This window comes from Solanum stenotomum, chromosome 9 (genome assembly GCF_019186545.1).
Source record: "Solanum stenotomum isolate F172 chromosome 9, ASM1918654v1, whole genome shotgun sequence".
NCBI lineage: Eukaryota > Viridiplantae > Streptophyta > Magnoliopsida > Solanales > Solanaceae > Solanum > Solanum stenotomum.
In genome coordinates, this window is record NC_064290.1 from 55,855,861 (window position 1) to 55,868,425 (window position 12,565).

Here is a 12,565-nt window from a genome sequence, read left to right on the forward strand (position 1 = left end):
GCTGATGAAAGTGAATTTTGTCCAATACTCCTTGAATTGGCTTATATGTTATATCTTGTATTCTCAACCACAGAAGCCTTATCCAAACACACAAAATGACAGCAAATATGAATACATTTTGTATACTACTAGACACACTAAATATAATAGTCTAAGGTAGGAGTAAGGTATGTGTAGACACTATCCGTTGAGAAAGCAGGTATCTATACCACTATATGGTTGCAAAACTTTTATATCTACCTACTATATTCATGCACACACACATAATATCACATTCTCAGCTTGTGATTTACTACCAAAAGATGTTAGTGGGGATGGAGATACTCTTTTATCAAAGTTCATCATGATGGACAAACTGCTCTGGCAGCAGAAATGTCAATAATCAACACTAGAACACATCCTAATCATCCCCGTCCCACAGGGAATTCAACAAGGAAGTAACAAAAAGAAAAACATTTACAATCTCCCATGCTGAAAATACAACAAAATGAAATAATATTTAACAGATCCTCGGGTTACCAAGGAGAGTCATTTTCAATACACAAGTATCAGCAGTAACTGCTGTTGTAATATATCAAGAATTACAAGAGGAGGCTCAAATGAGTTTCTTGTTGATTGTTAATCAGTGGTAACGTGGTAGAAGAAAATCCGGAGTTCAACAATATTTGACAATAAAGAATACAGAAACTACGCCAAAACCTTGAAGAGGTCTTCAGAGAAGCAACAACAACAAGCCCATAATAGCTGTTGCAATCATCAGGATCGGTGATAGTCTACAGCTCATATGACTATTATTAGCACTGGCAGATTCTGATGATGCAGAATCAGGACATGGTAGCCCCTTTTTGTCACCATTGCATTCGCTGGCGAAAAGACCGGGTGGGTACTTCCCGTGAAGATTAATGTAGCTGAACATGGTAGAGGCACAATCAGTTGTCAAATCATTCACATAGTCTGAATAGGGACAAGCAAACTGCGCAAGGGCTGCACAACATTGTTTGGCTGGGTATTGCGGTCCTCTGCATTGGGTAGTGACAACTGTGTAGTTTTGAAACTCGAAGCTGATAGGACAAGCTGCATAAATATTGAAGCAAAGCATTCTTCAGCAAGCATTTCAAGCTCTTGAGGTAAAAAATTTAAGCAAACAGAAATCTTCTTGGTCACTGTAAAGTGATCATCAGTGAGTTACAAACATGCAAAAACTATGTGCATCTCACAACGGCAAATAAACAAGTCATCAAGCAACTCAGGGTGTCAAATTCCCCTAATTAACGAAATTGTCGAACTTCCCTGTATTAGGTACATCGATGTTTTCAAATTGCTTGATGGAGGAAAACAAGATTAAATTGCTTTTAAGTCACCACACATGCGGCAACATATGAATTGTGAGAGATCAGCAGAACTTGACGAACTACGATCTTTCGTGTTTTCCTTGATTTGACTCATCTCAAGTTTAAAAATATCCAGTACCATCATAAACATTATCCTCATCAACGAGCTCTCTTTACATACTTCAACTCAAATAATAGGCAGTCCTAGATGTTATTTCAATCACACAGTAGTTAAATACACACCTAAGCAGCAAAACTCGATAATGTACTTCACATTTATACCATCTGGCATGCCATTCCCTTTCCATTTTCCATCACCGTGGATGAACAAAGCATACAAGAAGATCCACAGCCCAGAAAACAAAGTTATCATTGAATTCAAGCACCATCCTATAAGTTTGTACGTAGCTGAGTATCATCAAACAGACACTCCTGGCCACAGTATCAAGAAAACAAACTGGAAAAAACATCTCTATCAAATCCATGTGGTGCTGTGCAGAACTTCAGTGTGCGAGAATATGCAGCAGATTGCAGCACATCCTACTGCTTATTGAACGTTGCACAGAGCACTAAAAATGGCTTAGCAAAACTATCACATGATATCAACTACAAAATTATATGGAAATGTCACAAGTTGCTCAATTTAAACATTCATAATCCTAAAAAAGTTTGGTTTTGTCCTTATATTTGCAATAACCTACTAACCATAATTACAGGATAACACAACCATGGCATGTTGCATAAAAATTTCTTCCTTATTAGAAAGGCACTCAAGCATGTTAAAACCTAACCTGACTGTAAGAACATAACCAAGACGAAACAACAAAGAAAACAGCAACAAGAACAACAAATAATTCAGTGTAATCCCACAAGCTAGGCGTGGGGAGGATAGAGTGTACACAAACCTTACCTCTACCCCTACCTTGAGAAGGTAAGGCTGTTTCCGGCTACACCCTCAACTCAAAGAATGATCAAAAAGAGGCAGTAGAAACAACAGCAAGATAATAAGATAATCAAGGCTAAAGGAACAACATGTAACAACAAAAATCGAAAAATAATGAAAAACAAGAATAATAATAATGCATAGAGATAAACCAAAAAAGAGCATTTTCCATCTTCAACTACAAAAGGTTCCTCTCACCTCACCTCAAACATAAGGCAAAATGACACATCCAGATCCCAGAAAACAGAAACAAAAGCAAATAAGCTGAAATACCAAAACACCCAACAATCTATTTCACAAATTTAGTTTCAATTTTAACAATAATTACACCTAAAGAACAAACCCAACTTAACAGATCTTCAGTCAAACCAATCAGCTACTACAAAACTTGACAAAATACCCACAAATCTAGCTCCTAAGACCACCAAACAAAAGCAAAAAATGATGATCAAGAGCTTACGTTTCTTGGCTTGAAGTAGATTCCTCCCAGTTAAACCTTCATTAACAAAAATCCCATCTGTATAACAAAAAATAAAATATGTAAGAACATTCATAGCAGAAACCAAATTGAAAAGAAAAAAAACAGTACAACAAACACAAACCTGATAAATAAGCTGAAGCTGAAGCTGAAATGAAGAAAGAAAACAGTAGAAAAATACAAGAAAAACAATGTCTGCACTCCATAATAGCAAAATGAGCTAAAATAACAAATTATAAAAGGAAAAAGATGATTTCTTGGAAGAAAATTTCAACAAAAACCCAGAAAAAAGTTATCTTTTGAAAGAAACCCAGATATAGAAAGAGATCTATCTGTTCTCTTTCCCTTTGAACAAAGTTATCTCAGTTCTTGCCAGCTAATTGTTTGCAGTAAGTTTGTGTTCATAGTGGAAATATTTATATTCATATATTTTTAAAATAGAAAATATTTTGAGTTTAATAACGACATAAAATTATTAAAAGCATATAATAAGAAGAAAAAAAATGGAGTGGGTACAGCATCTACAGCTAGCGCCGTTCTACGCGTAAATTGGCTTTCTCATGACCGTGTCTTCTTACATTAGGATGAAAATATTTCAAACATAGCTAGACTTATTTAGGATTGGGGCGTTATTATTAGAATCGTTGATGGTGAAAAGAGGGAGATAAAAGAGCTAAAGGTTAAAGATTTAAACTATATAGAGATCGAGTTAAAATTTTAAATAAATATATTTTTACTATTTATAATGAGAGTTGTTGGATTAGTTACTCATTAAGAACTAGAAGTGTTTGATCAAGGGAGTTGTTATATGATATCTTAATTAATGCGTACAATTTTTGCTTAACATTTTGTTTAATGCTAATCCCATAATTAGCATTAAATTATTATAGAGAAAGATTAGAGGCTGAAAAATAGCATCGGATTTTGACAATCTCCTATTGCTAGGTTTGCAATTTTCAAAAGATAAAAACAAGTTTTAACTATAGTAATTATTGTTAATCATAGTCTTCTGATTTCGATTCACGAAAAATCTGTAAATTCTAGTTTACCTTCTACCATTATTATATTTATTTATAATAGAGAATAACTTATTATTTTGTATAACAGATTAAATTATGTTGATAATGTTAAAAGTTAGTAGAACATAACTTAGGGATACGTAATGGAAAATGAAAATTGTGATTTGACTAACAACGTGTTGGCCACTTGCCTCAACTAATTAATTGATTAATTAGCAGGAAATTAATTGTTTATGAGCTGTGCAAGTTGAATTACAGAACTAATACCAACAGACATCCACTGGAAATTTTCCTTAACGACGACTGATGTTTTCCAGAAAGGCTGATCTTATAGACGATAACCCGACGCTAATAAACCAATAACACTTTTTTCCGCTTTTGTCATTTATGTCTTCCAATTTTGGGTATGTATAAGTAGACAATCAAACTTATATAACGTTGAATAAATAGACACACACATCCAACATAGCAATTTGCAACAAATATACTCAAATTAATTTATATTATGTCATGTAAAACACGTGTGTCTACTTATTCAATTTTATACAAAATTAAGTGCACAACCAAAATTGAAGAGCATAGATTCAGATGAGACCAAATTAAAGGACACGCTTATGGATTAGCCTTGACTTAAATAAACATATGATAAGGCAAAAATAATAATCAAATGGGATGGAGGAACAGAATTAAGATGGTATAAATATGCCTCTAAACTCTCAAAAGGCTTTCTTTTAAGCTTTTTCTTTAAGATGTTTAACAGTACAGTATAATCAACATCATCTTGCAGCAACATAACTGCATGTTCTGTAAAGGACATTGTACAAAAAAAAGGAAAACTTTGTCACCACTGCTGGAGGTGCATAAGCAAACATCTCCCTTCGCAGCATAGTTAGCAGTAAAATGTTATCATCGCATTGTCAGGTACTCGAATCTCCAACATTTCAATATTCAACACCACAATCTCCGCCTCTGCAACAAAACATCAGCAGATCTCAGACTTGTGTCCGCGAAGGATTAATTGAAACAATATACTTTCAGAAAGAAAGAAAGATAATATAAGTTGCAAGAGCCAATAGTAAAGAAAATATGATATGTCATATGCAGCCATATCGATACGAGTCATATCAGAAACACCCACCATTTAACTTTCACATTTTGTTATGACTAGAAAATGTGTCCTATCGGTAGAAATGTGATTGTACTAAATAAAAGATTCAGGATTTATAATGAATATCTTGCAAGTAGCTCAAGAGTATCTCACACATATCGAGCCAATATACTGGTAAATGAAGCCATGCTTCTTGGCCTTGTATAAACTCATCCTTCAATCATCAATTCGGAAGTGGATCAATAGAGAGTATCAGATGAACTCCATGAAATACCATTTTACTAGAACTTCACTGCCTCATCTCACCCGCTCCTTTCCTCTTTTCCCGTTTTCACCACCATGATGGCAATGCTACCAGCAGCAGATACGCTCAGAGTCTAACTCCCATCTACTTCCCAGGCCTTTGCAGGAAGGATGCTAAAGCATGATAATAGACAACCATAACGGTAAGAAGCCAACATAATGAATTGCCTTCATTTTAGTTTTCCAATTGGATCACATGACAACAACCCCCTAGCCTTTTTGCCAAACATGGGAAGAATAATAAAATAAAATAAAACAGCACACAGATAGACACAAACTGTATCAAGATAGATGCAAACAGTATCACATGACAGGACAATAAATCAGCTAAGCACATATATAGTGATTGACTGTAGAGCTGACAAGATAATGATGACCAACAATATGTTCATATTGTTATGTGATGCTTACATGAAAGCTCGACTCTTTTAGGTTGTCCACTAACTCTGTAATTTCAAGTTGCTTCAACACCGTTGCATGCAATACCTGTTGAACATATAAAACATAATAAGACAACACTGCTAAGCTCACAGTTTTACAGACCTTTTTTATAAGGAAATATTTTATGTGGAATTTTTTTGACCTGCCTCACTAATGAGCCTTACCCTTTTTGTTTTTTCTAGGTCAACTTCTACAGACTTGATCCTGTTAAGTGACTGATGAAGCATTCGATCCTTCTCTGCTGGGATCTCAGCGGGCTTTTTGTTTATTTCTTCCAATAAATTTTCCAATTTATGAAGACGCTGCATGCATGGATGGATCTCCCTTACTCTTTGAACTGCTTCGTCATTAATGGATGAACTGCTCCCTTGTCGTTCTTCCAATGCATTAGTCGGAAAAACATTTGTCTGTTTCCTCCAGTACTCGAAGGGAAGACTACGAATAAATGCAAAGATTTTAAGTATGAAAGGAATCAGTTTCCTTTCCAAACAACTGAAACAGCTGCTCAGAATCTTCTCTTGGATTCTTTCACACCAATTAATTGCCCAGGTACCTAAAAAGAACATGAATAATGGACATGAACCCCACGATATATGAATTTACATTTACCATTCTAGCATGAGTTTTAGCTTGGAAGAACTCAGAGTTCAATTGACTAGACTACATATATACAAGGCAAAGCACGTCATTGCAGAGTGTGTACACAAATGATGAAAATGAGTAGCAAGAGATGGATAGAGTATAGATTTTGTGGAGTCTTCAATAAGCAAAAAAACACTAGGTGGATATACAATGGCCAAAAACAAACCAGGCGAGCACATCCACTAGCCAAAGGAGACTTTTAGCAAGGCGAAGAAGACTTAAAACAAGAAGTTTCTCATTTCCCACATTCCTTTCACATGCCAAAAGGAAAAGGTTTCGAGGCAAGAGAAATTCCGCTTCTGAAACTCATAAAGAGTCATTCTTTCCTTAAGGTTTTCTTTTCCTTGGAGGGTGGAGAAGTGTAGCGAGGCAGCATAACTTCCTCTCAAGTTTATTATAACTTCAGACACTACTCATTTGTACTATGGAATTCCACTATCTTTCTTGCTAGTACTATCAAAAATTATTCTTTTCTTTTGAAACAGAACTGAGGCTTATCGTGTTCTCTCCCCTATGATTTCTACTGTCGTTTAACATTTTCTACTGGAGTGGAGTTACACTCTAGAGGAAAACTTGTATGTGCCTACATCATGGATTTGAGAATTGGTTCAACTAATAGCATTTTATAATTCTCATGGTGTCTCTATAAACCAAGCCACGTCTTACAACACACTAGTGATTAGTGAAGGTAGCTATCGATTAAAGGATCTTTTGATGGAATTCATGATTAACAAGACAAATACCTCCAGAATGAGGCAATGTATTAGTGGACCGATTCATTGGATTGCTCACAGGAGACTGCTCTTGCCAATGCAGCAATCCATGCTCATTAGTGACACCTCGATCACCTAGGCTGAATTCATCATCACAGCTACAATAGGCTGTTGAATCTGATGACCTAACCTACGAAACCAATGATTATAAGTCAAAAAAAGTGTGATATATAAAGAAGCAAAAGTGCACATGCGTGCACTGCAACTACATATTAGTGGAGGAGCAGTGCAGGAATTGGATGAAAAAAACAAAAGTGTATTATGCTTTGCAAAACTCACTTCTTCATCAACTGGGGCCAGCCTCAAAATTGAGCTACTACTTCCTCTAATTGGTGAACACAAGTCATCAGCATCCAATACTGAATCACTTGTGGATGTGTCTCTACTCCTTCCCTGAACACATAATAAATTGTGTCATACAGAGGAAGACAAATGAAAAAGAAACAAAGGAGCATGCCAAAGTGAAAATTTACCTTTGAAGGGCGTATCTGTATATAGGATTCAATTTTCCTTTGGTCACCAATTTTTCTAGAGATTTCCTTCACAGTTGTTGCCTCTACGTTATACACAAGCTATAGAGGAGAAAATAACAGGTTATTACAAACTAGTTCTCACCTCCAGGACTAGATAAAGCTTACCAAGATGAAGAATATAACTGAACTGGCATGGCTCACCTTCGTTACTTCAGGATCACTCCATGGACCCTTGTTAGACCTGAGGCAGCCACCCTCGTCAGAACAGGTACAAGAGCCACCTAAAAAGTCAGGCAATTGACTTTTGAGAGAGAGAGAGAGAATCAGATATACGGTTGAATGATTTTATTCTTCAAGGGAAAAACATAGAACAAAACAAATAATGAACCTTGGGTCAATAACTTCATGTAGTTTACCCAAGGATTTGGGATCGAGCACCTACAAAAGTAATGATTGGAACACAGAGATTCAGTCAATTGTAGTTAGAGAGTGCACAAAAAAATAACATGATTCCTCTGCTACCTGTATCTTTGCAATAGTTTTTGCATCCAGAAATTTTTGAGCTGCTGGCCAGAGCATCTTTTTGAAGCCAGGGCCAGCATTGACAATGAACATCCGATGCAGTGTCTACAAAGAAATGTTGGATATTATTAACGGTATGCCATGACAATAGAGTCTGGATAAATTATTTGGACAGTCTCATTTATAGATGTTCACAGTTAACAGATATACCTCAGGATAATAGCTATTATCAATTTTTGCCATGGCCGCCAAAAGACTAGCAGCTGTCCTTGTGAAATTTTTAATCCCCTGCATCAACAGCATACCATATTAGAAGTTGAACTTGAATAATAACCAATAGTAGTAATAAAACATGAGGAACAAAACTCCAAAAAACTTGACACAGGGAAAAATTCCTTGATTGAGAATGATTGGTAATGGAAACGGCGAGCACAAAATTGTATTAATGCAAGAAAATACTCATGATATCTTCATTGCTACATAAGGGCACTACTAAAACAATTTGGAGGGGAAAAATCTGATACTCTTTTGTGTATGATCAAGTTGGAAAAATGATGAAAATAATTGATCCAGACCCAAGTAAAACCACCCATGGAAATGCTAGCTATTTGTAATACCACTCAGATGTTTCATGCATGTCAATACGACCTTGTAATAGAAAAAAGAGGTCTCTAGTCAATGCAGTTAAGTGTTCAAAATGGTTCAGACCATGTAGATTAGAAAGATATACAAGTTAGAAACATCATCAATTTAGTAAATTAGCCACTGATAGAATTAACATACTAAGCCTTGCACATCCAAAATTGTAGTTGTTGTGCAGATTCTTTTCTTTGCGGCAACAGAACATGCAGGGAACTTCTCATGTAGTGCCCTTTCAAATTCTTGGACATGATATTTTAAGTAGCGATCAATTGTGGTTATCCGCATTAGTTTGTTCGGATTAGCTTGTCCAAGCCTTTCGATATAAACAGGTCTTCCCTCCCTATCAACTCCATGATATCCTTGTGGGTAAAACTGCAATACTTCTTCCAACTCTTCAAAGTCAAAATCCTGAGTGGTCACAAGTTCCAATTAGAATCTACAATTACACAGAACAATAGTGAAATTAATGTTGAGGTAATAGTATTAACTATTAAATACCTGCAATATTGTGTCTGCTCCAAACTCTTTCCTCCAGTTAAGCATTTCTTCCCACATCGGAATAGTTTTCTCAACATTGAGATCTCTTGCCTTTAAGAATCTACACAAAATTAATGTTAATAAAAATTAGGATAAACATCTGGCCGCAAGATATAAGGACACAGTATGCAGTGCAGAAAACAAACAGCAATGCAACTGTAAGCAAAGCCTCAAAAAAATTAGTAGGGAAAATCAAAATACATTAAAGGATGCAACTTCATCAAATAATACTGCTTCTTCATCCATATTTCTAATGAAAACTGTCATTGCTACCTAGGTGTTCACACACATGAAAAATTAACCGAATAATTTTTCAGAAAAAAATGCACCTCAACAATGTATGGTAGTCATCATGTCTGGATGGCAACAAATTCCGCTCAAGGAGCCTTTGACGCAATTCACAGACAGCATTCTCCTCTTTTGCATCACGTACATCCTCTATCGAAACTGAAGGGAACCTGTAGTCCACTTTCCTTTTTCCTCTTTTCTTCAGAGAGTGAGTGAACTTGTTTGAAGCATGTAATGCCTTTTTCTTGAAAGTACCAATTCTTGAACGTCGTCTTTCATCCTCTGAAACCTCAAAGTCTGATCTTCTTTCTCTTACGTCATCATAAGCATCCAACCATTCTGGAATACAAGATATCACGCAGAATATGCGTACGTGAGTACAAAGATAAAATGTACAAACAAGATCATCCATAACAGTTCTTAAAGTCAATTATTAAATGGGAAGCACAAACCTGACATCCTTTCAACAAACAGGATGTAAGAATGACGAAGGAAATGTGGCTCTTAATGTTTAAAGCAATCTATGCTGTTCCGCAGGAAAACCATCCGAGCTCAAGTTTCACTACTAAATATGGGACAAGAAAAGCAACTCCAATCAAAATCTCAACTTAACACAGACCAGAAAGAAATGAAAAGATGACACATTAACTAATGTCTGGAAGATAAGAAGAATATTAAATAATGAAAGTGACATGTATCTTCCTAAAAAATTGAAACTCATTCTTCCTATGCAGAGAGTCCTCTATTTCATTTACTAGAAGCCCACTGATTTCAGTGTCAGTGCTCGTACAACATACGCAATGACTAGAACAGCATACACATTACAGTGAAGTAGTGCTGTCAGGAACCAATAAAAACTGGGAAACTGAAAATCCATTTCCTGCCAGTTCTCTCCCTATAAATTAAATTGCCTTCACAGATCTAAAGTCCGAAATGCACAACCGCGTAGTTGATTTCTCATAGGGTCACTAGAAAAGTATACACATTTTCTTTGTTGGAGAAAATTGGAAAGAAAAGATGACTTTCGGAGATAATAACTTCTAATTGAGCCACCATCCGAGAAATCAACCACACAATGTGTGCATTGTCAAACACTCCACACCCATATATCCAATTAATCAATCAACTATGCCTCAAATCACAAACTAGCTGAGATTTTCTATATCACATAACCCAAATTGTATTGACAACCATGAACATTTCTTAAACTGATTACTACATTCACTGAAATGCTAAGTATTCATCCATCAAAAACAATTTAGGTCTAAAAAAAGGTTTTGAGAATACAAAAATCAGCAAATTGCTGATCACATGGAAAAAAAACTCAACCAAACTGTTTCAAGCCAGTAAATTTAGCTCAGATCTCACAACCCCACATCATGATTAATCCCAATTAATAACAAAAATCATCTACAACATCAAAACACACAATAAAAACAGAAACTTTTTAGTTTTTAACTCATATAAACAAAATCCCACAAAAACAAAAACTCACCTGAACCCTAACAAAACGCAAGCTAAATCGGCCATTAAACGGGGCTTTTGCATTGATTTTTTTTTTTCTGAAATCATAAATTCCGAGAAAAATCTGCAAAAAACCAAAGCTTTAACTGCAAAGCATCATAAATTTCTTGAAAATTCTGTGCTCTTTCAGCTGAGAGAATGAACGAATAATGGAGGAATGAAAAAGAGAGTTTTTTTCACTGTAATCTATATAGCCTATATATACATAAACACAAGGCTTTTTCTCTCTCTAGAGTTTCTCTCTCTATAAATATAGGTTTTCTCTCTCTATATGTATAGATGCGGAGAGAGTATATTTTTCTCTCTCTCACTCAACCAATTTGGTGAAGTTTCTAGCGCCACTTTTTATTATTCTGATTTGCTTTTTCTTTTTTTCTTGTAATCTTTACGTGTCACTTTTTAAGCATAAAAATCAAAATAAGAGAAAAAGTAAACAGCGTGCTTAAATACTTTTATTTAAATATTAATTTCATCTTCTACTTTTTCCTTTCCCATATGAAATGTATTGTATTCGTATCATATAGAGTCCATTTGAAAGAAGTATTCTTTAATTAGTCGCATAGTTAGAATTTCGATTAAAGAATATTAATATATTAAAAAAATTTAAATCATTAAAAGTTAAGAAGTGTTAATACGTAATATATATACATAAATAATATTTTTATCTAACTGTATCGTATAATTTGTCAATGAAAGGGTATCATCAATCAATATATGTGGATCTCATGTGGTCCTAATATTGTATAGTTATAAATAGTTGAATTATTTTCAAAATATAAAGCGATATAATTGAAATAGAGGAAGAAAAGACGAGTCAAGTCCAACATTATTTATATATTTGAATTTTAAAAACGTTAATTCATCAAAAATAGATTTTTTTCTAAATATAATGCAAATGTAATAGAAAAGACAGCTATACTCCATTCCTGTTTCTATGAGACAAAAAAAAATTGAAAATTAAAAGCGAATTATTCTGTAATAATACTGATGGGATGTTCATATAATAAAAGGTCATTTAAATTTATGTATTAATATTTAATTAAGCGTAAACATGACATGTTAGTATAATAAAAATAGGGAAAAGGGCCTGATATACCCATCAACTTTGTCATTTGGAACTGATATGCCCCTCGTTATGAAAGTGGCTCATATATACCCTTACCGTTATACAAACGGCTCACATATACCCCTACAGTTACAAAATGAGCTCACATATACCCTTTATTTAACGGAAGTGAAAAAGTTAGTTTTAAATTTATATTTTTGACTTTTAATTTTCTTAAAAATTATTTAGGGGTATATATGATTCTTCTAGCAAAGTTCAAGGTATATTTTAATCTTTTTTATTCATAAATTATTTTTTGACTTCTTTTATTATAATTATTTGAGTTTCTTATTCTTATTTTATTTTTTTCTTTCATTCCTTAGTGTAAAGAAAAAAATTTAAAACTATTTTTTTGTGGCCATATTATAATTTAAAATTTTATTTTTTTGGTCTATATTGTAATTTAATTTTTGTATTTGAAGAAAACAATTTGGTC

The 12,565-nt window shown here is 34.4% G+C and overlaps 3 protein-coding genes across 4 annotated transcripts in view; 1 reads left to right on the plus strand and 2 right to left on the minus strand.

Annotated features, from left to right (window-relative positions):
- LOC125875684 (THO complex subunit 3) overlaps positions 1-12,565 on the plus strand; it is a 163,179-nt gene that overhangs the window by 124,384 nt on the left and 26,230 nt on the right. The window lies entirely within an intron of this gene.
- Positions 479-3,311, minus strand: LOC125875688 (GPI-anchored protein LLG1). Its single transcript, XM_049556708.1, has 3 exons — positions 2,877-3,311; positions 2,735-2,791; positions 479-1,074 (listed from the first exon to the last, which is right to left on the minus strand). Exons 1-3 carry the CDS (start codon positions 2,956-2,958, stop codon positions 713-715), a joined length of 501 nt encoding a protein of 166 aa, XP_049412665.1. The 5' UTR covers positions 2,959-3,311; the 3' UTR covers positions 479-712.
- On the minus strand, positions 4,447-11,335 carry LOC125875675 (phosphatidylinositol/phosphatidylcholine transfer protein SFH13-like). Of its 2 annotated transcripts, none has more exons than XM_049556691.1 (15): positions 10,996-11,335; positions 9,953-10,065; positions 9,542-9,839; positions 9,174-9,273; positions 8,817-9,083; positions 8,244-8,321; positions 8,034-8,138; positions 7,900-7,949; positions 7,713-7,812; positions 7,512-7,610; positions 7,318-7,431; positions 7,009-7,168; positions 5,788-6,176; positions 5,594-5,668; positions 4,447-4,740 (listed from the first exon to the last, which is right to left on the minus strand). In XM_049556691.1, exons 2-15 carry the CDS (start codon positions 9,957-9,959, stop codon positions 4,720-4,722), a joined length of 1,863 nt encoding a protein of 620 aa, XP_049412648.1. In that variant the 5' UTR covers positions 9,960-10,065; positions 10,996-11,335; the 3' UTR covers positions 4,447-4,719. The 2 variants fall into 2 exon arrangements, with proteins under 2 accessions (XP_049412648.1, XP_049412649.1); XM_049556692.1 differs by having other exon boundaries at positions 9,953-10,062; positions 10,996-11,313.

Excerpts from the sequence above, each read along its gene's own strand:
- LOC125875675 (XM_049556691.1), bottom strand. Across the intron at positions 8,139-8,243 it reads ATAATAGCTATTATCCTGAG|ACACTGCATCGGATGTTCAT; the intron begins GTATATCTGTTA and ends ATTTCTTTGTAG. Across the intron at positions 7,169-7,317 it reads TGGCCCCAGTTGATGAAGAA|GTTAGGTCATCAGATTCAAC; the intron begins GTGAGTTTTGCA and ends TTGGTTTCGTAG.
- LOC125875688 (XM_049556708.1), bottom strand. The coding sequence starts at position 2,958 with ATGGAGTGCAGACATTGTTTTTCTTGTATTTTTCTACTGTTTTCTTTC. Across the intron at positions 2,792-2,876 it reads AGCTTCAGCTTATTTATCAG|ATGGGATTTTTGTTAATGAA; the intron begins GTTTGTGTTTGT and ends TTTGTTATACAG. Across the intron at positions 1,075-2,734 it reads TCTACTTCAAGCCAAGAAAC|CTTGTCCTATCAGCTTCGAG; the intron begins GTAAGCTCTTGA and ends ATATTTATGCAG.